This window comes from Pseudopipra pipra, chromosome 5 (assembly GCF_036250125.1).
Source record: "Pseudopipra pipra isolate bDixPip1 chromosome 5, bDixPip1.hap1, whole genome shotgun sequence".
Classification (NCBI taxonomy): Eukaryota; Metazoa; Chordata; class Aves; order Passeriformes; family Pipridae; genus Pseudopipra; species Pseudopipra pipra.
The window spans coordinates 30,022,172-30,048,622 of NC_087553.1; the positions used below are offsets into that span (position 1 = coordinate 30,022,172).

The 26,451-nt window shown below is 40.8% G+C and overlaps 2 protein-coding genes across 3 annotated transcripts in view; one reads left to right on the forward strand and one right to left on the reverse strand.

The window, feature by feature from the left end:
- Positions 1-8,520, reverse strand: part of VEZT (vezatin, adherens junctions transmembrane protein) — a 65,274-nt gene extending 56,754 nt beyond the window's left edge. The window contains exon 1 of the mRNA XM_064655427.1: positions 8,387-8,520. Within this exon, the coding sequence (XP_064511497.1) occupies positions 8,387-8,422 (36 nt within the window). The 5' untranslated portion in view covers positions 8,423-8,520. The remainder of the gene's footprint in view (positions 1-8,386) is intronic.
- A 68-nt stretch (positions 8,521-8,588) lies between these two features.
- Positions 8,589-26,451, forward strand: part of FGD6 (FYVE, RhoGEF and PH domain containing 6) — a 72,157-nt gene continuing 54,294 nt past the window's right edge. Inside the window, exons 1-2 of one of the 2 annotated variants that reach the window (XR_010430719.1) lie at positions 8,589-8,841; positions 17,930-20,366. Coding sequence is in view for 1 of the 2 variants with exons in the window: in XM_064655424.1 (XP_064511494.1) it covers positions 8,829-8,841; positions 17,930-20,366 (2,450 nt within the window). In the remaining variant the exon portion in view is untranslated. The remainder of the gene's footprint in view (positions 8,842-17,929; positions 20,367-26,451) is intronic. The other variant, XM_064655424.1, reaches the window with a different exon arrangement.

Genomic DNA, 26,451 nt, shown 5'->3' on the forward strand with positions numbered 1-26,451 from the left:
TTTATATCTAGTTTTGCATGCACCCATGAGTCCTCAAGAGTTTGGGAAGTATATCTCTGTAGCACTATATTTGTGACATGGGAACGCTCTTTCCTTTGCATTTTCAGTAGGTGGCTGCGCATTACTGCCATTGTGGAAAAGCATTAGAACAAAATATTAGGTACTGGACAAAGCACTGAAATTCACCAAGAGCTCAGGACTATTTACTCATTCAAAAGTGGACCTGTGAATACAGGTGAAAAGCTGAGCAGGTCTTTTCTGACAGAGACGAAACATACCCTAAAAAATGAAAGTAAAAGTGGTTAAAGTTACCTTCCCTGAAGGACAAGGTAACAAGTCACCTGACTCTGTACCTGCAGCTTTGAGTGGGAAGTTACTGATCATGCAGGTCATTGAACTAGGCTGATGACACAGGGAGGCTGATTTGTTTTATATCAGTCACGAACAACTCACAGATTTTACCCTAACTAAATTAATGAAACTAATGCATTTGACTGGCAAAACCAGTAGAGTATTTCTGATACATTTTGAAAACCTCTTTAAAACATAAGTTCTAAAGAATTAACTTGTTTATCCATTACAAATGTGTTAATTCTTACTCCTAATGACAACACACTGTGTGCAAACATCTTCACTGAAGTGAAAAGCATCCAAGAAACAAAAGAGGCAGTCACATCATAAAGATTAAAAGAAAAGTATCCCAAGCAATTTTTTTTATTCAAGTGTCTCAAGAAGTTGATTCATGACTTGAAGTTGTGAGAGCAGTCCTGCAGTATTAATCCTCCTGTAAACGACTCCAGAGTAACTGATACAGTGGAGGATAAAAAAATAGACCTCAAAATTTGCTCTAGATCATCACATACTTTTGTCTTAAAACTTTCTATTAAGAACAGTCAAGGTAATCTGGGTTTACACACCATACAGCCCATATAATACTTTTATCTATCCCTTCAGATATCCAAAAATGCCTGATGAGTTGACCTGGCCTCTGCAACAATCAGACTGTTTTTCACAGTTTTAAGCTTGCAGTTTCTTTTATTTTCTCTCTGGTATCACCTGCCTCCCGGTCATGTGGTGAAAATGAGCAAAGCCTTTTCTCCCCTTCCTCTTAGAAAACTGCTGAGAAGCAAAATATCTAAAATAGTCCATGTGCCTCTACAGCACACTGCAATTTTCAGCAAAGATATCTCCTCAGGCTGAATTTGCATGGTCAATTTAATCTGTCATTACCAGTGGGTGCAGCTGAAAGCTGCAGTACCATTTTAGAACACTGATGGTAATATTTATGTAGCCGAATGGTGAGATGGAACAAAGAACCGATCTGATCGTCCAAAAAAAAAAAAAAAAGAATTAATCTTTTTTCTTATTATTTCTTAGCCAGGTTAGTTTATAGTCTAATCAGTCTTCTGAGCCATCTTACAGTATCACCCACAAATCCAGGTGCCAGCATAAGGAGGAGGATGAGAATAAGCCAGAAAAGAGGAGTGAAGCCTGAACCCCTTTTCTGGCAACAGCCCACACTTCAGGCAGCCAAGGCACAGTCTCAGAACCAGCTCACCAGAACAAGTTAACTGCGGTTTTGACAGAACTGTGTATTTAAAGCTGGCTTTATTTCATGCATATATATAAAATGAGAGTACTACATCTTCAGTCCACCCAATATTTGGTAAGAAAAATCCTGCTGAGGGTGCAATACTGACAATAATATTGAAAGTGTGTGAATATTCCTTTTTCAACTTCTTTTTTCAAATTTATGTTTGAGACATTATTTTTGACAAAACAACATTACAAGCCCAGTGCTTGACAAAAATCACATTATTTTGCAAATCCTAATGTTTTTGGGTTTTTGAATGAAAGTAACTTAAAATTCTCATCACTACAAAAAGTTTCTGAGGTTAGGTTCCCTTTAGTTTTGTTTTATTTTTTAAACAAAATAATTTGTACAGCTAATTTATGTGAAGAAAGCATTTGTGAAAACACATGATTGAATGTTTTGATAAAAGCTGAACCCTTTTAAACACATGAGGATTTGAACATCTCAAATTAGTGATGCACCAGTATTCTAAGCAAAGAAATCCCATATCTTAGATATGTTTAATAAACATATTTTAGATATATTTAACCATTGTAGGCATAGAGTGAACACATTGGCTAAGGGCTGTTCTGAACATAGTTGTATGATGCTGGGAAATGGTGGTGCCTCCTCGAATCTCTCTTTAAATCTTACAGAAATATGTGGATCAGAACATTCTATGCAGGCATCCTCCATGCCCCTCAGCACTGAGCAGCATCTGGGTTTGATGCCTAAATAAACAGTGAGAGTTGTCTTTCTGAACCTGACATTTGAATACACTGTGATGTTGCTCAATACTTCACTTTTGTGCCGTGTCCCTCCCAGGTAGACCCCACCATTCCTACCTCCACCCCACACGAGCCTGACCCAGTGCCATGTAGCCGCCAGCTCTGCTGGGCCTCGGTGCTTCCTTTCTCCCTCAGGATGGCATGCTCCCTGCAAACCACTTTCTTTTTAAATACAGATTAGTATAGATTCTGAGATTTGATGCAGACAGGTAAGACAAAGAAAGTCTCATTTTGTTAGCTTGGTATTATTCTACCATCTGCACAAGAGAAAAAATTTGAAGTAGTGAAAGAACACATATAATTTATAATGTATTTTTCAGCCCAAGATTTCTAATGGGACAAGAAATAAATCCCAAATTTAAAAGTCTGGAGTCATAGTAATGATCAGATCCTCTAGATCTAGAATAAAAGATTAGATTCCACAGTGACACTATCATCATGACACTCAGTCAGCCCTTTAATGGGACTATTCTTTAAAATATATTTCCGCTAATACTGAAATAGCTAACAAATATCAATATGAAGTAAATAATATGGACAGAACTGGTGGTAGGAATGGCACAAGACTCATGAATTAATTAAAACAATGTCTCAAGTAAGGAAAGATTTCTTTCCTAATTAAAATTTTTAAAAATTGAGATTTTATGCCAATGAAATTAATTCAGTACTACATTGTACACAATTCTACATGCACAGCTTTGTATTTCAAACACAGAGTAGGAAAAAGCTCTTAAAAATCTAAGGTGGTGGCAGTTTGATATCGTGGGTGTCAAAATCTTATTTTTTGTGCACTCTGATTAACTTTCTTCTGCAAACACAGAATTAAAATGGAAAACAACAAAAGTCAGCTCCAGTCCTTCCACCAGAACCATAGAGCTGGCAGAGCAAGGAAGACTTTCTGAGATTAGGTTCCAACAACAGTCTGGGTGAACCTGAGAGAGAACCTCAGGTTCTGAACCTCAGAACCTGGCTGAGAGAGCTGGGATTGTTCAGCCTGGGGAAACCTCAGGGCAGGTCTCATACTCAAAGAGATTGTGCAAAGAGAAGAGAAACAGGTGCTTTTCAGTAGTGCCCAGTGACAGGACCAGAGGCAACGGGCACAAACTGAAACACAGGAAGTTCCCTCTAAACATCAAGAAGTGTTTTTTTAGTGTGAGGGTGACTGAGCACTGACACAGGTTGCCCAGAGAGATTGTGAAATCTCCATGCTCGAAGACATTCAAAAGCCATATCGACATGGTCCTGGACAAAAGGCTTTAGATGATCCTGCTTGAGCAGGGGGGTTGGACCAGATGACCTCCAGAGATCCCTCCCAACCTCAAACATTCTGTGATTTTGTGAGCATAGCTTGAATATCTATCCAAGTTTAAAAAATAAGCTTGCACAAGCTCATTAAAATATAGGACAAATTAGCTGAAAGCAGAAATTGGGAGCTGAAAATGCAGTGTTTGGATCACCTTCATCCCAGCATTTTGAAAGAACGGGCACAGGAGATGAAAGATTCAGCAGAAAGGATTTTTAATCAATCTATAAACTCAAAAGCAGAAAAAAAGCAAACACAGTGTCTATATTTACAAGGAGAAAAAGCAATCAAGAATATGTCAGGTCCATGATTCTGATCAAAAGCCAGCAGGTTACTGAGAATAATTATTCTTTCCTGCAAAATTCAAACACAAAGGAGAAAACAAATGATCATCAAAGAAGATATCATGTGGGTTCACCAGAGGTAGATTGTGCCAAACTCACTTGTTGTTCTTCTTTGACAAGACACATGATTTTTAAAGATAAGGGGAATGCAGGAAGTTTAGATGGACATTTTATACTGTGCCATATGGGTATGGACTTTTGATACTGTGCCGTATCAGTTAAGATGAAAAAGGTGGGAAAGGAACCAAATATGTTGACAGCAGAGATTACAGTGGTCTGTGCTGAATGAAAAGCTATAAGATCAGAAGGTTACTAACGGAGTTCCTAAAGAATGAGTCTCTGGTCAAAGCTTTTGAATTTTTAAAAGCTTTCATACTTGGTATAATTAAATTTATACCAAAAAGCAACCTACTGACATTTGCCAATAACACCAAGTAAGATCATATATGCAGAAAAGGATTGAGACATCATACAAAAAGAAATGGATGACCTTAAGAGGGTACTGATAATAGCACGCAATTTAGCAACAGACAACAGCAAGATCTTACACAGAGGAACCAATAAAAACAAACTCTCCAATAATGTGGAGCTGTTGATAAAATCAAGGACACACGAGTGGTTAACCTATCTTATCGTAACTGAGTCAAACAGTATGAAGACTTGAAAAAGTTGTTTGTAGGCAAGAAACAAAGTCTTCTCAGAAGCAAAGAGCAAAAATAGTAGTATGAGGCCAGCAAGAATCCTGAATACCATGCTGCAAGCTCAGGTAAAGAAAGATGAACTGAATAGGTGTGTAAAACACCAAAAAACCCCCAAACAAAACAAAAAAAACCCAAACGAAAAAGGAAGAACAGAGAAATCTGTTTTGTGACAGGAAGCTAAAATATATTGTTTTATCCAGCCTAACAAAATCCTCAGCCAGAACAAGTCTGCTTTCTATAAATACACAAGGAGAGGTAAATTCTTTCCCTGTACACAGCACTGGTGAGGCTGCTTTTCAAATCCTGTGTTCTGTTTTGGGCCCTTCACTACAAGAAAGACATTGAGGTGCTGGAGCAAGTCCAGAGAAGGGACATGGAGCTGTTGAAGGGTCTGTAGCACAAGTCTGATGAGGAGCAGCTGAGGAAGATGGGGTTGTTTACCCGGACAAAAGGAGGCTCAGGGGAGACCTTATCACTCCCTACAATTACCTGAAAAGAGGTTGTAGCCAGGTGAGGGTTGGTCTCTTTTCCCAGGCAGCCAGTGACAGGTTAGTAGGAAATGGCCTCATGCTGCACCAGGGGAGGTTTATGTTGGATATCTGGAAGGACTTCTTTAGGGAAAGGGTTGTTAAGCATTGGAACAAGCTGCCCAGGGAGGTAGTGGAGTCACCATCCCTGGAGGTGTTCAAGAAAAGATTAGATGTGGCACTTAGTGACAAGGTGATGATCAATCAAAAGCTGAATTTGATGATCTCAGAGGTCTTTTCCAATCTAAATGATTCTCTGATTCTGTAAATTCTAGAGAAATATAAGAACTATATAAAATAATGGAAATTATTAGCAGGAGCACAAGTAGGTATGAAGTGGCCATGAATAAATTTTCAGTCAGAAATCAGAAGGCAGTTATATATGATCAAAGCAACCACATTCTGACACAGTCCCCCCACTGGCACAACAATTTAGCTAGTTTGAACAAGAAGTTTCTTTAATTTATACATCAAAAAAAAAAGAAAAAGAAAACAAGGAGGAGATTTCATTGTCCAAAAAACAATAAAAAAACCTAACACAATTCCAGTCTCATATAAATACACAAAACACTGCAATTTTCTAGCAAAGTACACTGTAACTGCAGCATTCTGGTCTTCTAGCCCAGCCTGTAAAAAAACTCATCTCAAGCAACTTAACATCAAATTTCCTATCTCATTATCTCCCTTAATAAATTAAGACAGACACTAATAAAGTACACCATGAATTGTTCCTCCACTGTTTAGTACAATTTGCTCTACAGTGCCACAATTTTTAATTTGACATGCTGCTGGCAAACAAGCCCAGGCCAAGCATATCAGGGGCACCTCTGTGTTTCTTGGGTTCTGTTCCTCCCCCCAGTATTTGTAGCATTTAATTAAAAGAGCAACTGGTTGTAACAAACGCAAGAACTGAAGTGCTGGGACTATGCAGTCAGTGAATGAAAATCGCTGGTTGCTGCTGGAATTAATTTATAAACTGGATAGAGAATGGCAGCACTTAGTGGATAAAGTAAATGCCCATCATTCATTATTGTTCAATCACAATGATCTGCACCAGCGCTTGAACTGGATGGAAAACACTACTCTCCTGGGGCAGCAACGCTGTGTTTGTGCTTCCCTTCCTTTAGAGTTAAATTAATGTAAAAGGTACTTTGGTAGTAAGAAAAATGATCGGTCCTTGGAAGCTCATAAAGATCTATCAACAGGCCATCATCTGTTTGATGCTGCAAAATCTGTAATTCAGACAGCTGCTGTTGATGTATTCAGGGCCAGCTGGATAGAGCTGTGACCTGAAAAACGTGCAGAAAATAACACTGGGCATAACCATGAGGTGAAACAGGTGAAGCATATTCCATTTGCTTTGCTTCTCTCTCCATACCCATTCTGTTGGGTATGAAAAGCATGAAGGACCATTTCTTTCCTGATCACGCATTTGTTAGCATACCACTCCTCCTTACAACATTGATCCATATCTTACTCATGGGGGCTCCAAATGCACAGGGAAAACAGCCCTTCACAGCAAATGAGGCCTAAATGCTGGAGGCCTCTTTGCAACAGTGACTCCTGAAGAACAACATGGGAAAAGACCTGCTAAGCTGCAGAGAAAGTGTAGCTGCTTACCAGAAACCATAAACAATTAAGAGGGAGAGTTCGGGGCCTTCATTTTAGAGTAGCATGGACCCTGCTGAGCAGTTCTGAAGATAATTTTTGTATGTTCCATGGTGCCCATTACTGTCAGTCCGTAGCTCACCCAGTTCTGCACTCCAAGCAATCAACCAACCCAAACAACATGCATTTGTCCTACCTTTGCTTATCTGATGCTGTACCATAATGTAGGACAGGTCTGTCATTATGTCACTCAGCACACCTATAAGGCATGCATTCACATACACACACACACTTGACACAGTAAATGAATAAATGAAATAAATACTAGCGACAGAAATCTGTTCCCAAAACACATAGACAATAGTGAAGGGCACACGCAGGGGGATCTTTTACTCTCTACAGCAGAACTTTTTCAAACAAAATGGTAATTGCTGCAGGAACTGAAGAACTGTGTAACTGTAAAACGAGTATTACTGTTACTGAAGAAGGAAATTAAGAGCACAGGCATTACCTGTGAAATAAATTCTCACCATGGATTTATTGTATTAAAGGAAGTGATTTAACATAGCAGCAATATAAACAGATCTTATTGTTAGGATTCAAGATTGGTTGTGGCTGAACACAAAACTTTGTGGTACAGACCAAAGACATGTAGTGCTTACACACCTGAGAAAAAGTAATTCCTTATATAAGGAGTGTTTTGCATTCTGACCAAAGGATAAGCCCTAATACTACAATAACTATTCATTTTAAAGGTAGCATTTCTTTATAACCACTTTCTCTATACACCTGCAAAATCACGTGTCCCCTCCATGAAGATAGTTACATTTACCTGCTGCAAACGGACTCGATTTTGTTACCAAACGGCAACAGCGGATATATTTAGCCACGGTTTCAAATAAGGCCAAGACGATACTGCACACCCATTATCTAACAAGCCGCGATATAACTGTAAACGTTTTATGCAAATCCCTTAATAGCACAAACATTAGAGAGACAAGACAGTTTCAGTGTCCACTGCACAACTGTGTGCTGAAAGGCACCTTTTATGTGAGTGACACCGATTTATTCGCTACCTCTGCCCTGACCCCACAGCTCAGCTCGGCCGGCCGGGCGCCCCTCCTGGGTCCGAGCGGTGCCCACGGGCGGCTCTGAGGGACCCCGCGCAGACACGGCCCTCCCGACAGGTCTTCCCGCGGCCGCCCGACGGCGGGGCCGGGCAGCGCGGCACGGCCGCACAAAGGACCGCCCGGCCCCGCCGAGCTAAGCCGTCGCGCCCTCGCCCTACGCGGCGGGCGCAGCGCCGGCCCCGGGCTGCTCCGGGGCGCGGGGCACGCCGAGCACCGCCCCGACCCGCCGCTCCCGCCGGTCCCGCCCGCCGCCGCCCGCTCGCGGCAGGCGCTGCCCTGGGCCGGGCCCCGCGCCCGCCTCACGGCCCGCGGCCACTCCGACCCGCCCGGCGCACGCCGCCCCCGCGGGCCGCGGCGCAACGAGGGGCGGAGAGACCCGGGCCCAGCCCGCGCCGGGTCGCCCCGCGCCCACCTCAAACACCACTTCTTCGTCGAACTCCGGTGTCATCCTTGCCCGCCATGCCACCCCCTCCCCGCGGGCACGCTGGGAAACCGAGTCCGCCGCTCCGTCCGCCGCCCCGCCCTGCCGAGAGCTGCTTGGCGCAGAGGTGAACTACAGCTCCCAGAAGGCACGGCGGGAGCCGCCTGCGGGCGGTGCTGATTGGTGGGCGGGGCGCGGCGGGGCGCGGCCCGGCAGGGGGCGCCGCTGGGCGGTGGTGGCGGCGCTGCTGGCGCTGGCGGAGCCGGAGCCGCGGGGCGGGATGAGGCAGCGGCACAGCGGAGGGGGAGCTGCTCCTGCTGCGGCTCCGGCTGGGTGGCGGCGCGGGGAAACAATGGGCTCCTTCTCCTCGGCCCTCAGAGGGGCCGTAGCGTAAGGGACGAAAGGGAGCGCGGCGCGGCGCCTGGGGAGCACCATGAGCTCCGCTGGTGAGTGTCCGGGGGAACTCCGGAGAGCGGCGGTTCCCGCCCGGCCGGCGGCGGGTCCGTGTCTCCCTACCCGCGGAAAGCGTCGCGTCGCTCGCCCCGCGGCAGCGGGAACGGGACGGGATGGGGGGATGAAAGGGTTGCGCCACGGGACAGGAGCGGGAGCCGCCGGCGTTCCCTGTCCCGGCAGCGCCGGGCGCTGCGCCCCCGGCTCGCTCTGGGGGAGGCGGGTGGAGAGCGAAGGGAGAGCTGGGGGGCGAACCCTCGCACCCGCTCCCGGCGGGGGGGAAAAGCCCTTCCCGGCCGGGGGGACAGCCCTTCCCGGGGGATCAGCCCGCAGCCCTCGGCACGTCCTGCCGCGGCGGCCGGGGCTGCGCGGGGCTGAGCCGGGCGCTCCGCTCTCTCTCCGCGTGTCCGGAGCGGGCACCCCGCGTGGGGCTGAGCTGGCGGCGGGGGGAGCCCGGTGGGGGCCGGGTGTTCCGGCAGGAGAGCCAGCACCGGGGCTAGGACTGTCCTCCGTCTGACTCTGTGGAGCTGCAAAAGTTTGTCAGCTGCAGCTTTGCTTCGGGGATGTACCTGCCTTGGCCGGGCTCTTGCAAGCTGGAGCCCCACGGGGGTACGGGAATGCGTTCGCTTCTGGCCTTTCCAGCTGCTGGTTGGAACTGACCTGATTCAGTGCTTTCCTTACCTTTCCTCCCCCGTTTCTTGACCGCTGCCAATTTAATGACTAAAAGAGCTTCGAGGCAAATTCTTGGTTTAAAACAAGAGCTCCCCGTGTTTAAGGGAATTTTATTTGCCTGCACGGTAGTGTGCTGTTAGTACTTCTATTCATCTATCTGTTAGATTAATAGATTCCTTTCTTATCTGCTTGAAGACGAGAATAAGAGTAGTTTCTGCATGGAAAATATGTGGTGTAAATTATGATGTACTGGGTGGAAACACAACTAATTGCAGGGTAAACCTGAAGAAAAAAAAAACCTAAAGAAAAACCAATAAACAGACATCAGGCAGACACATCAACCTGGTTCTCAATGTTTACCTCTCAAGTATGTCAAATTGTTATTGTCTCCAACGTTAATTAAGTTATCTGGGCTCTCGTAATTATTCAGAATTTACTGGAAAATGAAAAGCGATTTAATGCATCTTTCCGCTTCACTTAGTATATTCCCATTTTTAATATATAGGACAGATTTTGTTTAGATTTCAAAAAGCATGTAATAAAGCAGGATATCTCTACTTAACTGCTGCACTGTAGTTTCCCGTTGTTTGGTAATGCCGCTGGTAGTGCAGCTCACCCTTGGTCTTTTAAGAGTTAAACAGCTGTGCAAATAAAAGATAAGTGTTAGGGGGTGCTCAAGAGCTTAGAGCTGGGCTGTTAAAATTTGATACGGTAATAAGTTTCAGAAAGTCGGGCAGATTTTCAAGCACTAAACTGATCTCAGGACTTCTAGAGTTTAGCTGGCGTGACCGAGTTTCTCTGTTTTGGTGTATGTTGTGGTGGTGTTTGTGGGGAACGTGAGGAGAAAGGGGTTTTGTTGAGCAAAATCTCTTAGAAAGCAAAAGAGAAAGGGATGCTGAGGAATATCAGTAAGAAGAAAGTGGAACAATATCATGAAAAGTGTGAATTTTAGCAAGGAATTTGAAGGGGAAGGCATAAAAAGAATCCTAGTGGGTGGGAAGAAGAGGAATATTGAAGGGGGATGAAGGGCTGAGTATTGAAGAGGGAGTGGAGAGTATTTTGTGCGTGTGATGGATTATGTGAAGATGAAAAAACAAATGGGGAACAGGTGAAACAAGATCTGAGATTCACGATCCTGCTGATAGTATCGTGACAGCTTTTGACATTTCAGTAAAGAAGCTCATAGGTATGAGCAGGGTGTGAAAAGGCTGAGGACTGACAGAAGATTGTTCTGAAGGTTTAGTACCCCTCTCTTGGTATTGCTGCAGAACTTAGTGCCTGAAATATATAGACATGCTTTATAAAGCTATTGCTCACAAAAAATCTTACCAACTCCTGTATTTTAATTTCTGTCCTGTGATCTATAGGATCTATTTCCTATATTGAAATTATTTAACTGTGAATTCACTTGTTACTCTGGTTTGTGCTGCATAAACCAAACACTGCTCCTGTCCATGGACAGAAGTTGCAGAAGGCCTGAGATTGATAACCCAGCCTTAACCTCACTCCAGCTTACCTTTTGCCTTTCTAAATAATGCAGTGCACGTTCAGTTTCTTACTGTGTATCTTTTCTATTTCCTCTACAGATTTGTTTCAGATCTCACTCCAGAGCTGGGTGTAATTCAGTGATAGGTGAAGGAATACTGCCACAGCTGTTGCTTACATGTTTTAGAATGTGTATGTAAATCCGGACTTGTTGGAACTAAGGAAATATAGCGCTTATTTCAAATACTTTTACATAAAGATTATTTTATTGTAGTGATCAACCTGTATATTGATTTCAGTCTTCATTTATAGCTATTCTCCTGTCATTGCTTTCTCGTGTCCTGCATATTCTATATGTCAATGAATTCTACAATTGACATATTCTATATGTCAATATTCTACGATGTCAATGAATGTACATTTACTCATTTTCTGCCTGAAACTATTATGCTGTCTTCAAGTATGTTCTTTGCCTTTAAAAGGAAAAAAACAAAAGCTCAGAGTTATGAGTTTGACATTTATTATTTCTTGCTGAAGAAACAGTCCTTATATGTGATCTGTACAGCTTATTTAATGTGGGCAGAATGTATAGCTTAGGCTTGAAATTGGATTTGACAACAACAATGAGAAAAATGTAGTGTATGTTAATGTCAGAAATGTAGTTCAAATGGAAAAAACATAGCAAGAACAGAATAAACAAAATCAACATGACTTTTCCAATCGAACTTCATTGCTTTCAAGGATTGAAAAAAATGAGGCCTCCAGGGTTTAATGTCCCTTTAACCCTCAAATATGTCAAGTCTTGTTAGAGTTACTCAACTCTGTCTCCACAGAGATCTGGAAAGGTTGTTTATTCATCTCTTGTCCTTACTCTAAAGTTATCCCTGACTTTCAATAAGTCAGTGAACAATCTGAGATTTTGAAATTGATGTTTTCCTTCTGCAGTTTATTTAGGATGTTTTCTACAGCTGTAGTGGCTTAGAAACGATAGTTTTCCCTTGTATTTTACAAACTACATGTATTATCTTCCAGGATGTCATGACTCATTCCTTTTTTTGTTTTTTTGAGCATTATGGCACCTGAGAAAATCAGACCCTCTCTATAATGAAAAAATAAATATACATTTGCAGGAAATAAGTGAATGATCTCACAATGCTTTCTGAGGTGTTTACCTAATGAAACTTTCTTTCTGTATCTGAAAGCAAAGTAATTAAACTGAAAAGCCTTGTAACAAGTCATTAACATTCAGGCTGCTGGAGAATAGGAGTTTTAAAATACTGTTTCTCTGTGCAGTGCATTAAATGCTATTGCAATAATGTCTTGGTGTATCCCAAACGTATAGCAGTAGTTACCTCTCCTCCTACATGCTCTTTAGAAGCCAGATTGGCATTCTTGTCTGTGAGTTGTAGTGTTTTATGCCAGTAGTCTCAGGATCAGTAAGTTGGCTGTTGGAGCAAGCTCTTCCTTCATGTAAGAAAAAACCAACACATCGATTCCTTGGCGCATTACCTTCTGGGCATTGTATTATTTTCATATGTAGCCTAGGGATGTGATGTCCTATCTCTGAGAATACAGTATGCATATGTAAACAAGGTGCCATGAGAAAGCCAATACCTACATTTGCCTTAGGCCAGCTGCTGAGTGGTAACTGCTTCAAGCCCTTTTCCTAGCACCTGTGCAAGAGATATGTGAGGTAGTATGTGAAATAGATGTCACCTTGTAGGTCAAAAGGAATAAAGTGCCTTATTTACTGTGTGGTAAGATAAGAGTATACATATGGCCACCTTCTATAAAGTAGCTGATTTGTTAAACTCACACCTTTCCCTACCCCAGAGTAACTTGTACCTGTACCTTAAGCTTAGGTTCAGCTGCTGTCAAAATCTGGTGTCACACTGATTCGTTGTTTTACTGCTTTTCTACTGTTTCGTGATTCAGAAAGGATATTGCTTTGGGATGGGTTGCAGGATCATGCCTGCTGTACCTCTTGGGTGACTCAAGATAATCCCATAGGGCACCCTGAATACCAGGAGAGGGGCCTCTGTTCCCCTGGAGCATTGCAAGGAAAGGAATATTAAGTTATGTTATCATGACAGTGTCCAGAACCACTTGTCCCTGTTTCTTGGACAGATGCAGGTGAACATGACTTGTTCTTGCTCTTTTATTATTCCCAAGTATAGATTTTTGTTAACATAATCTCAAAAGTATGGGCATAAATATAACATGGGAAAAATATTCCTTTAGCAATAGTAGGGTTTATTTTAAAAGAGATAGTGCTATTTGATTTTTTTGCCTCGGTTCAACTTCATATATCATCTTTGCTCCCTATTCCTGTGCTGAGCAGGAAAGATAAAAAGAGGTAAAAATTTGAGGTGAAGAATTTAAAGCTGTGCAATAGTAATGCTTAAGATTGTACTGTCTTATTGGCTTTCCTGGTTGTTCACGATAGTGCGTAAAGGAAGACACATGAGCGTTTTTGTTTTTAAGTGAGGTCCTCAGCTGTCAAATCCTATAATCTGAAGAACAGAAATGGACAATTTAAGGCCAAAGGATTGAGAGCAGAAGTTGCTTCAGGGTGTTTGCATCCTCCTCTAAAACAAATCAAAGCAAGAGCAGGAACACTTACCAGTCAAGCAATATCAAGTGTCGGTTGCAGAGGAGCTCAGCAGGATGAGAATGGGTGTTGCTTTTTCCTCAGCATGCTGGAGGACATAATTCACCAGAGGAGCAAATGTCTATTTTCTGTACTGTGACCTGAAGTCAGAGTATATGCATTGACTTGCATAGGTGGTTCTAATGGCTATTTATTGTTAGAAAAATAATGCCCTTTTAAATCCACTTTTTTTAAGGGTGTTGGGTGTTGATATTTTTAAGCTCCTTTTTTTTTTTTTTTCTTCAGCACTGAGTGTGGTGTTGGCTGTTCCTAGATGAGTAGCAGATTTCCTGTTGGTGATGAGAGCATTACTAGTCACTTTATTTATGGGTTTCCTCCTTTGCTTAGTCAAGCAAGTCAGAGGATATCTCTTCACAGTTTCTCTGGCTCCTAAACATTTAATCTGTTTATGAAAATTAAATTTTGTTTCTGCTCTTATATTTGGGTTTACTACTGGTATTCCTGGATGCAGGAATTCTCTCTGAGAAATGGGTGAGGATTGGAGGGGGGAGAGCTTAGTGATTCTCTACTTTCCTGAGAAGGACAAGCTAGAGAATCCAATGTGAAAGTTTCCTCTGAAACTTCTACACATATCAGAAAGTGAGTTTAGGTTGACTGTAAGTGCTTGTGGCTTCTCCACAACCCTAGGTGAGATGTTCCTGTAGTTGATTACCCTTCAGGTTTCATAAAGATTTTAGAACTTTGTTCCAAGTTTGAACTTGTCAAACTTCACTGGTCAGCTGTGGGAACTCATCAGGTGTTTTAGCCATCTGTTATCAAAAATCTTTCACATAAGTATATATTCCATTACCATCTTACTTCTTAAATTCTTGGTTGAATTAGGCTGGATGAGCTTTCTTAGGATTTGAGGCATAATTTTTAGACCTTGGATACTTCTATAGTTATTTCTGAGATTGCCAGAAGGTGACATAGCATGTCACGAACAGTCTGGCATGTGCTATGTGCAGAAATATTTTTGGCTCCCTTCATCTTTTTATATTTATCAGAAGATTATTTTCTGCTTAGCTGCAGACCTGCATGGAGCTCTCATAAAATAACTATCTACATTGATTTCCAAATTCTCTTCAATTTTTACTCTCAAGCATATCCAGCCATCTCTGTTCTTAAGTGAACCATTCCATAGGCACCAGGAAAAAGCCCACTGACCAAACAACTCACCACTCCATGCATTTGCTATATGTTTCCATGATTATATTTATTGTTTTTCACCAAAGGGGCTTGCTTTTGCTTGCCATTTAACAAAAACTCATTCTCATATGACTTCTAGTCATTTCTTACACCTTTATATATAAAGAGTTGCCTCCTACTTAGTTTTCTTTCTATTCTGGATGAGAAATTGTCCCTTTAAAGCACTGTGTTATGTAGAACTGGGTTTTTTTATCCACACACGGCAAATTAAATTAGTTTATAATCAACTGAACTTTAATTCTTGATTTCTAATAGAAATCTGCTATACTTTAACCCTTGCCTAGCTGCTGTAATTTTTTTTCTAAGTAGTTCATCCCTTGTATTTTTCTGAAACTCAAAGATATTTTGCTGAGGAAAACTACTGGTATGCATTCCCTTCTTGGAGTCTTTTCTCTCACGTCACATTTATGTTTGAAAGGGCTCTTCATCACATTCCTTTCTGATTGAGTGGTTGACTGCAGATCTGTATTGATACCGAGACTGTAATGTGCCTGTTAATACATTGAGCCATATCTACTCTAGATGAAATGTGCAATCACTTTAAAGCAGACAGTGGTGTCTTTATTATACCACACAATTTGCCGGTCTCTTCTGTCTGTCCCAATGCTTTTTAACATTGAAGTAATTTAAGGAATTCTAGTAGGCTTCAGAAATCGTATTGAATTGTGCTTATTATCAGAAGTGAATTTTTCTTGCTCTGTTCATTATCCAGGTTTCTGCCATTGGCATATGAACAACGGGTTTGTTTTCTTCACATTCCTGTATATTTTCACGTTTTAGTTTTAAGTCTTATATTCAGGTAGTGGTGTCATGTCATAACTTCTGAGTGTCCTCCATAGTAAATACTAGTTGAGAGCCCTGCAGAGTGAGTTAGTTTGGTTGCTATCCAAAATGTTAGGTAGTCCCACTACTGAGTGAAACTTAGAAGATTTATGGACCTCAGTTTGCAGAGCGGGACAAATAATCCACAGGATATCACTTACCTAGCCAATGTTTAATCTCCTGAGTCTTCAATCTGTTCCTCTCACATCAGGAAGGATTCCAAATCAAGCTGTCTCTCTCCTGTGTTCAGGGAGCTTTAATAGCTTAATAAATATTACTGAATGTGGCCCAGGTCTACTGCTGTGTTCTGTTCTGTGACAAACTGGGCATCCTTTCCTTGTTTTTTACTGCCATCACTTCCTTCTCCAACTGAATAGGCAGTTGCCTTGTCTGAAAGTGAGTGTACAGTTCTCTTCTGCTGTTTGAGATCAGTGTTTACCCGTCCAAAGGGTTAATTTTTTTTTCCCCCTAGCAAATTGTTGACTCTCCTCTCTGTGGGAAACCTGTCTTTACATGGGAAGCAGAAGGTAGTATAGCCTCGGCAGTAGCTGGTAGTTGGGTCACTGTTGTCAGTGGCCATAAGGAGCTGTATCTTTGGAAAGAAATTCTGGGCTCCCTCTTGCAAAATCCCTCAAATGTTTTCTCTGCCATCAGGTTTACCTTTTTGCTAATATAATGGCATCAAGGACAGCTGTTCTGAGTGTAAGCGAAGTCAGTCTGGATACCATCTAATGATCAACGTTCTAGAAAAACACGGGTTTCCTGTTTCTATAGTAGAGACATTGTTTCTGGCTGCCTACTGGCTTACTGTTTGGGAAATACTTGCAACTGAGGGCATCTGCCTTGTTTTATTTTCTTTTTTTTAAATCATTTGGATTGCTTAAAACAAAACAAAAAACCTCACAAAACAAACTGCAACCAGAAAAGGACTCAGCCTGAAAACTTTGAAGCTTGATTCTCATATTTCTAGGCTAGAGATTAGGATACAGTTGCACATCTGTAATAATAATAATAATAATAATGGTGATGAAACACAACCAAACACCAAACCCACAGTTGAAAGGGAGTAATAAATCTTACCTTACCCTATCTCTTTGCATGTGAAACATTAACTAGTGTGTTTTCTTGAGGGTTTTATTTAACGTATGTATCACTTCCTGAAAGTATACCAAAATATTATTCAAAACAAAGGTAATAAGTACAGAGGTAATACATAAACAGCGTGAGAAACTCGTTTACTTTATAAATCAATTTGCATATATAAAAAAATCACTGAAAGCACTTAGAAATCTGAAATTATTCCAGCATGTGGAAATGAATTGGTCATAAATAACCTCCTGCAATATTAAAATGTTTCAGACATACCTTAAAAAAAGGCAACCACAAAATAAACAAAAAAATCTCCAAACCACTCAAAACAAACAACAGGATCAAACATCCACAATCTACAAGTTCCTCATTAGCTCCTTTTCCTGCTGTATGCTCTCCTCAGGGTTTGTCATCTTGTGCTATCAAGTGGGTGGTAAGTCATAGCAGTGGTGACTGCTTCTAGGTCAGACAGTAACATGTTGGGAAGAGTAATTTCATAAATGGTATTGAAATAGCGTTTTACAAGAGAAAAATAGTGACTTGCTCCAAATTACTGCATTAACTTCACACCACAGACTCATTTCACTGAACTGTTGGTTTTGCAACTGGTAGAGTAATCCACCTCAATATTGTTTAAAGAGAAGAGGAAGGAAAAGAGGAATTTTAGGTTACACATTTCCAAAGGTTGTGGGGGAAGGGACAGAACTGCCCTGGTACTTAGCCTAGCTGTCCCATTATCTTCATGGCTTATTATACGTGTGGCACTTAATATACTTACACCGTTTAAAAATGATACTATAATAGTTCAAACTGCAAAACCAGGCTAATCTGCTCTGTTTTTATTTAGCATCGTACTTTAGCATCTGAGCAAGGACATACACTTAATATTAAGTTAAACTATTTGTTAACAAAAACTTACCTTTGAAGACTTTTCCTACCACTCTTTGTTGTGCCTATTCAAACAAAGAAAGGCAACTAGTAAAAAAGTGGTGTTAGGGGAGGGAGGTATGCTTTTAAGAGGAAAAATGTATTTATACACACGATGAGATCTTGTAGATCACAAGTTAATATTACAAAACTTCCAATAATACTGCAGTGCAGGTGAAGTTGTTTTGTAGGCAGTGGTGACTAAAGTCTTTGTTTTCCATTTTTCCTAGAAATTAAGAAGCCACCAGTGGCCCCCAAACCAAAATTTGTGGTAGGACACAAAGCAACACCTCCACCTGTTGCACCGAAGCCTGATGTTGTACTTTCTGGTGTGATACAAGCAGCAAGGAAAACCAAGCCAACAATTGCACCAAAACCAAAGGTTCTCAAGAGCTCATCCATTCCTGAAGTTAAACCTCCATCGTCTAAACGAAAAAGCACAAAAAGCTTTGAGGAGCACAGGGAAGATTCTTCTCAAACACTAGACCACTTGAACTATAAAAATGAAACCTCGGAAGGGAGCACTGGCAACACAACATATATTCTACCTGTGTCATCTTGCAAATTTGAATGCCTTCATAAACTTGAAAGTGGAGAGAAAACCTGTAAAACTCAGATCATTCTTGAGCACTTTGAAAACTTAGAGAACATCAAAGCTGTTGAAAGAAATGCAGCATCTCTGGGCGATAGTCACAATGAAAAACTGGGAAATAGAAGTCGGGTGGTTTTGAAAGCCAGCATTTCGGAAGAGAAGCTTAAGGATGTCCTAACTCATGGTGTATTTCCTAACAGCAGTCCTGTAAGGGATAGGCATGCAGACAAACTTGACAAAGGGGATGGTAGCAGTTCCAAGAAGGTTTTTAAAATAGAGTTTATGGAACTTGTACAGTCTTCATCATCTTCTGAGGTAGCTAAAGGGAAGCAACAAAATACTGATAGTAAGATCATTGCTGATGAGTTTCAGATGTCTGAAATTTGTCCTAGTTTGACTGAAAATAACCACAGTTGTTATTGCCCATTGGACCAGGAAATCTTAGAAAATGAAAATTTAAGTAGCAATAGTATGTTTTCGGGTGAAGTAGGGATGAAAGCAGGTGCTAATAAAGCTTCCCCTGAAACATCTTCACTCTCGAGCTCAAAAGTGCTTCCTATCCCTAAGCCAAGAAAGCCACGTGCCGCATGTCTGGTCCGTCAGGATGGCATAGACACCACAGGAGAAGGAACAAAGGAACCATCTAATTCAGAGAAAGATTCCTATGGGCTTGTGGACCAAAGCTTTAAAAACCCAGCAAAAATTAATGTCCTTGGTCAAAGTGTTTGTTATAACAATAATACAGAAGTGCTTCATCTTGAAAAATGTGAGATAACTCGAAGCAATACAGACAAAATGCATCATGTGAAGGAATCTGCTGTGGAAGATTCAGCTTCACAAAATCTTTTGTCTCAGTTGTTACACAAAAGTTCTGATTTAGTGGGAATTGTTGAATGCTCTTTAGATACAGACCATAAGTTAGTTAACTCAATGGATGAGGTAACAGATGACAGCAGTATGCCAGATGCTGTGGACAAAAGGACTAACTTTGTCAGGTCTGATACTTTGTCCATGAGTTTGCCAAAGCAGCTCAAATTGACTTGCAGTCAGCACTCATCTGCTTCCAGTAGCCTCCACATATCCCCACAAAACTTGGAAAATAAAGAAGTTAAAATAAAGGATGAGAATTCTCCAAAAGTTGTTCCTAAGAAACCACAGAGGCACAGTCTTCCAGCTGCTGGCCTTCTGAAAAAAGCTGCCTCAGCAGAGCTTGTGGACAAAAGTTCCTACACCTCCAGTGAGAACAAATCAAACAGTGTTCTGGAAGGATCTCACTTCACACATCCACGAGCCAAGGAGCAAGGTGCGCTGTCATCCTGTGATATACCCAAACGTTCTGAGAAACCCGTTTGGAAGTTACCTCATCCTATTCTTCCATTTCCAGGAAATTCTGAATCATTAAAAACTGCTAACATTGCTAACAGCTTCAACCACTTCACTGTTGTGACAAAGCCTAGGGCCAAGTCTCTCTCTGCTGTGGACATGGACAGGACAGACAAGCCCTGCAAAGACCATCAGAAGAAAAGTAGCTTGAAAAAGTTTCTGAACATGAAACTATCAGTTTGCTTAATGAAAAGTGACTTCCAAAAATTTCTGTCTAAAGGCAGCCAGTCAGTGGATAGTGCTATTGCCAACCTTTCCACTGGGGACGGCTATGGAAGTGGTAACAACAGGAATATAGCGTCTGTAGGCAGTGAAAGGAAAGCGAAATCTGCCAAGGCGCATTCTGTAGAAATAAGTAGTCCGGCGCTACAGAAGAAGAGGCAGAGAAACAGGAGTCAACCTGAGATGCGCAATAACCAAAGGCTGGAGTCTTTAGATAGGCATTTACTTTTGGGGGAGAATCTGGCACAAACGCGTTTGAATTCTGTAACCAGCACCTGTGCTCCAGAGTATGAGAATGTGCGTCACTATGAGGAAATACCTGAGTATGAGAACTTGCCTTTTGCTGTGGGTGCTAGGAGAAATCTCTGTTCTGAATGGCAGAACTCCAGCAGCGTGGAAGACCAGAGCACTGGCTTCTATGAGGCTGAGGAACTTAGCGAAGCTACAAACAGGCGTTGGAGACTTGACAGGTAAAACAAAAAGCAAAGGGGAGTTAAACAACTCCATTGTAACTCTGTTGGTTGTAAATATGGTTAAATGATGACTTGGGAGGCTGTACCCTTTTCGTTAAATATCAGCAGGACAGTTGTTGCTGTATATCTTTCTGTATACTTTTGTTGTTTGGAAAACTGCTTGCACTTGACAAAGAGTCAAGAGGAAAAGTAATCTAATTATTCCTCATATGTTCCTCAAAACTTGGAAAACTTACTTATGTGCTTTTTCAGATTTAATTAAAGCAAATCAGATACAGTCATGTATTTATATCCCCTTCAATGGGGAGGAATGAACCTTACTGGTCTCAAGATGAACTGAAATAAGCGTCCATAGAGTACATAGTTGCTAGGTTTATAGGGAGAATGAATATATTTTTAGGTCAGTTGATAGAGCTGGGAAAAACAGACAAGCTTTTGGGTATGTAAATTCTTCGTCAGGTCTTGAAAGCTTTTTTGGGTATAACAGAAGCTACTGCCTCTTCCTGAATATAGTGAGCCTTCTGTATCTGTCTGCTCCTAGCAAAGGTGGTAGTGAAGCACGATTTCTGTGTGACTCATACAGGGTATTAGTGTGATGGGGTTTGGTAAGTCTGCAGGTTGCTGCTGTGCTTCTTTGTCTCAGAAGGTGGTAGAGACAGATAATACCAACAGATTTAAAAAGGGATTGGACAAATTCATAAATATGAGGGAACGTCCTCCTATTACACCAGGGGAGGTTTAGATTGGATATCAGGAAAAATTCCTTCACTGAAAGGGTGGTCAGGCATTGGAACAGGATGCCCAGGAAAGAGGTGGAATCGGTGTCTCTGGAAGCGTTCCAGAAACGTCTAGATGTGGCACTCAAGAGACATGGTTTAGCAGTGAACATGGCAATGCTGGGTTAATGGTTGGACTTAATGATCTTTGATGTCTTTTCCAGCCTTAATGATTGTGTGATTCTATGTCCAAAATGGGTCCTAAATGGAATAGGCAGGAACAGATCTTTTAATATTTGTATTCCTGTGACTGTGGATTTTGGGAAGAGGAATGGGCCACAGAGAGTGGTTGGGCTTGTATGTTCTCCCTAAATAACATCACTTAGTTTGTCCATCAGTGTGATAACAGGTGAAGTGTTGTTTTGACTCAATATGGTATAATTCAATTTTTTAACTTCAGCCAATCAGTTTGTCTTAGAGATCCTAAAAATTTGTCTCAAAGCAGCAACAAGGATTTGAATGAAATACATGGCCTATATATTTCAAAGTCCTCAGTAAACTTCTTTACACTGTGCATAATGACAGGAATAAATGAAACAGCTTAAGATAGTCACACTTAACTTCATTTTGTCACTGAGAGTTACTAAGCCATGTTTCATTTTGGATGTATGTATAGCAAACACATGTTAATAATTGTTTTTAGAGTTAATATTATTAACATGGGACTGTTTGATGGAAAGCATGAAGCCTTATCATGGAAAGTAGGATTTCAGGTTATGGGCTCCCCATTATTTATTCATGTGGTTGTTCAGTATTTTTCTTGTTTATAGCAGGGTATTTCTTGGGTTTGTCTTTGGTATACTTTAAATTCGTGACTGAATATATGCTTTTTGTTTAAATCCAATATTTGGATATCTTTCAGGGATTTTGATCATGCTCTCTTGGAATTCACTTGATTTGGTGTACCTAGGAAGGGTGAGACCAAATTTAAATAAGGACGTATTTTATGTGTTTATGTGATCTATTTTGCTTTGTGTTATGTGGTTCTGAATCCAGGTGAGAATAACTGTCTTTGCTTTAAGGAACAGGATAGTTTTGCTGTATTAAGCATGGTAGACATGAGATTGCAGTTGCTCCTTTAGTGAAATTCCATAGTTTTCTTACCTGGCTGAGTGTGTGAGATTTATAGTTATTCCCTCGCCACAAAAACTTTCCCCCTGTACCAATGGTGATATGAGGATTTAAGTGGTCTCCCTGTCACATCTGAACCTGCTGCTCCATAAGCTGGATATCCTTGGCACAACTGGGTTTGTGTTGTGTTTTTCTTTAAAAAGCACACATAGAAAACCATAACCAGAGCCATTTAGGTGTTTATTTTAAACTAAATTACATAGTTGAAACTACCTTAGGAAATAATTAATGTATGCAGTTACTTCAATAGATCTTAGGGAACAAAGAAATCCTTAGGAAAAATGGGTGACACAAGAATACAGTGGTCTCCAGACCCAAATCAGCTGCTGCTGGAAGAGCAGGGACTAGTATTCATTTTGGCTCTACCCTGGGGGGGTGTAAGGGTCCTCGCCCAAACACAACCAGGCAAGCAGCTTCTCCAGCTTTCCCATCCATTGTTATCTCAAGTCCTTTGAAGCTTCTTTATCAAAGTTGTCTTACCCTTTCTGCATAGTTCTGTAAGAGCCTTTTATCATTTTCTGGGCCAGGTAAATGTTAGAGAAACAGTGCTGCTGTTGTTATTGAAATAATAGCTGCTTGCATTTTCCCCAGCCTGTCAGAACACGCACTTAGCTCTTTTTCATAGATCATGGCACATAAAATTCCTGTAATGCACTGCTAATGGGGATTTCAAAGCAAATTATGTTATGATTAAAGCCAATGCACAAATGAGATTGTTCTTCTGAGAAATTCAGACCAATTGCCTGCGCTTCTAGTCGTAATAGCACATAATCAGGATATTAAGTCTGAATGCCAGGCTTGCCATTACCAGAAGAGTTCAGTGGTGTCTTTGCCTCATGTTACATTTCTTGCTGGAGGAAGAAATAAAGTTTTCATAATGTACTCAGTGTTTTTGTGGTTACTAACAAATTTCCTCATGATCCCATTCTCATGAAACCAGTATGCTTTAATGGAGAATGGTAATGGCTTCTGACACTCTTACCTGAACTTCGTATGTCTTATTTAATTCAGATATGATTTGTTTGCTTGGGCCTTCCCGCAGGGGTTTAAATGCAAATGGCAGGCCTGAGTAGTTAATGGTAGGTATCAGTTTTTACTTACCACTTGATTTCTGAGTTATTTGATGTCAGCCTCCTTTCTACTGGAGATGGGCTTGGCTTTGAAAGGAAGAGAGCCCAGGGTCCTGATAGGTTGTGTGAACCACCAAGGTGGGACAGGCACTGCTGACAGGAGACAGGTGGGTTTAGTTTGTTAAGTAGTTCAGGAGAATATTCTCAAAGTGAGTAATGATAGTACCTTGGGAGCGGATAATCCATGTTTTGTTTCCACTATACAAAAAGAAAGTCTTTTGAAATGGTTTTTAAAGATGGTTTATTTTGCCCTAGCCTACCTGTTTGACTGAAAATTTAAAATGGAAAATTTATGTGAATGTGTTACTATGAGGACTCTTCAAACAAAGTGAGTGAAGACTAGATGCTATGGGATAGAAAAAGTACTGGTAAATGTAAAAGAGGTTTTAGATATCACTATCCAGTCACAGATAACAACATGGAAGGCAGCTCTTTGGGTCTGGTGTGTTTTGTGCTTTTTGGTTTGGTTTTGGTTTGTGTTTTTTTTTTTTTTTTTTTTTTAGAAAAGAATGGTTTGGGCATGAAAAGTGAGGTGAAAAGTCAGTGATGCTGGTACCACCACAATTCATTTTAATGTTGTCAGAGACCAGTAGTTGTAATGATTCTGCTTTGAAGTAACACCATTCTTTTAAAACTTCCTAATGAAAGAAAAATATTTATGCATTATTCTATTCATAATATTTATGGTTATTCTAGTTTTAGTGAAAAACTTTTTATTGAAGAGGACAGCAAAATGTTCCTTACAAACTAAAAGTAACATTTAACGTACATTGTCCAGTAATCTAAAGATGCAAAGGAACAATGAATGTGCCTAGGAACATCTGTCATGCTGCAGAAAACAGAAACTTAAACTTTTTTGGATCTTGTGGCCTTCCTTTTGGTATTTGTTACATTGTTCTAGGCAAGAGAATTGTATTTCAGGTTGAGTGAGTCTGCTCCTGCACCCTTCCGGGAATAGCATACTGTATTTACTGGCTACTCTTGACAGTGTTCCTTCAAGATGTTGCAAATGTTGTTAATTGGTTTTGACAAAATTTATAGCTGTATCGTGTTTCTGGCTAGAATTTTTCTTTGGAAAGGGTGAGGGAGGGAGGAGTACCATGTAACAACAATCCTTTAAAATCTTAATGGTGGTATAATTGAATATTACTTCTTATTTTCCCCATACCTGCTGATTTAGAATAATCTGTTGGTTTTCCAGAAATGAGCATCTCAGTGCAAAATGTAAGTTTGGTTTTCCATACTAAATTCTGCTTTGGTGACTGAGTCCCCAGAGGTCAATTAAGTGTCCATGAAAGCCTTCCTGGAATATTGTGTTTCATATTGAAAGCTGTGTGGTTAAGCACTTTGCTTTGATACATATTCCTCTTTGATATACTGAACTTTGTTAGGGTTGAGACATGCTTCTGATGAGCAGTATTGCACCAGATAAATATGGTGTTGTTTAGGGATTGGCTGTATTTAGGAAGGGGTTTTTTTGCAATTGCAAAATTTCCATTCACAAACACTAAATTAATAAAATACTGCAGGGTCTAAATAGCATTTAGAAAGAATGTTCAAACACTTATGCTGAGATTTGAATGCACAAAATACATTTTAGGTATTGGAGGTGTTATACATTAAAAACCACTTTTTACTGAATTTTATTGAAGAATGTCATTTCTTGATGAGTAGAGGCCAAGTATGTGGATTTTTTTTTTTTTGAATTTCATCTGTTTCCTAAAGATTATAATGGATTAGTTTCTGATCTGAGGAAGGTAGGTTCCTTCTCTTGCATCAGCGGTCTTGTCCTGTCTTCAACATCCCCTGTACTTCTAGCTGGCTTCTGCCACCCTTAATTGTACATAAATTTCTTTCTTTGCAATTGTCCATCAGGTTTCAGTGGAATAGCTTTGATAATAGGCTGTTTAGGTTTCCCATCAGGCTTCATTATCTTTAGTCATGTGCTATCACTGGCTTTCTTTTTGCGTTCTGCTTCCTTGAGCCTGCTTTTTTCTTCTCCCTTCCCTACCTCCCTTTCCCACGTATGTTGTGCAGCTGGTAGGCTTCTGCCAGCTCTGAGGGCTTGTCAGTAAAGAGTGAGTCAGATGGCTCAGATCTCTGCTTCCTGTCCCCCGCGAGGCTGAATGCAGAGCCTCTCTGGCAGTCCCGGAGCTGGGAATGGACAAAGGAATTCCTGGCTAGTGGATATAAGGAATAAGCCATTTTGTTTTTACAGACTATGAGGAAACAACTTCTGTAATTGTTATGTGCATCTAATTAGAGTCCAAATCAGTGAGACAAATCAGTGTTGGTGAGAAGTGGTAGTAGTACTGTTATTTGGGAATATCAATGTTTGACATAAGGACCTTGGGAAGGAATTTGGTGCATGCGGGTGCTGGGAACCTTATGTCTAGAATTACTCTATTATGTAGTGTCAAGTTAATTATTTTATACTACTAGGGTAGCATGTAGAAACTACATGAAAGACTTGCAGTGATTTTTTTTGCTCAGGAAAGCATATGGGCTGTTGTGGGTTTTCTTTTCTTTCCTTCCAAGAAACTTTATGTGAATCAGTGTCTTCATGGTCTGCTTTTCTAGTAAGAGAAGTTTTCCTTAGTGTTGGGGTGGCTTTTGGTTATACAGCTTTACAGTTTAATCTGCTATACAACCTGAAATAAAATGCATATACTATAAGAAGAACATATGCACTCTGGAAGAATACTCAAATCTTCTAAAGCAAGCTGGTAGAACTATGCTGACATCTTTCCCCCCTTTTTTAAATTTTCTTAAAAATCAGAATAAATAGGAACTTTCTTGCTTTAATAGAATCTTCACACATTCTCATGCAAATATGTTTTTTGAGATGTACTGATTTAATCCGTTTGACAGTGGGAGAGATTCTGAGGTCTGATCCTCTCCATCTTTAATGAGGGAGAGAAAGGACTTGGAGAACTGCATTTTTCCAATACTATTATTCTAGTATGCAATCCAGTCATGAAAAGATTTAAAAGATCTTATGAAATGAAAACAGTTGTGAAGATCTCCAAGATTGTCATGAAAGAG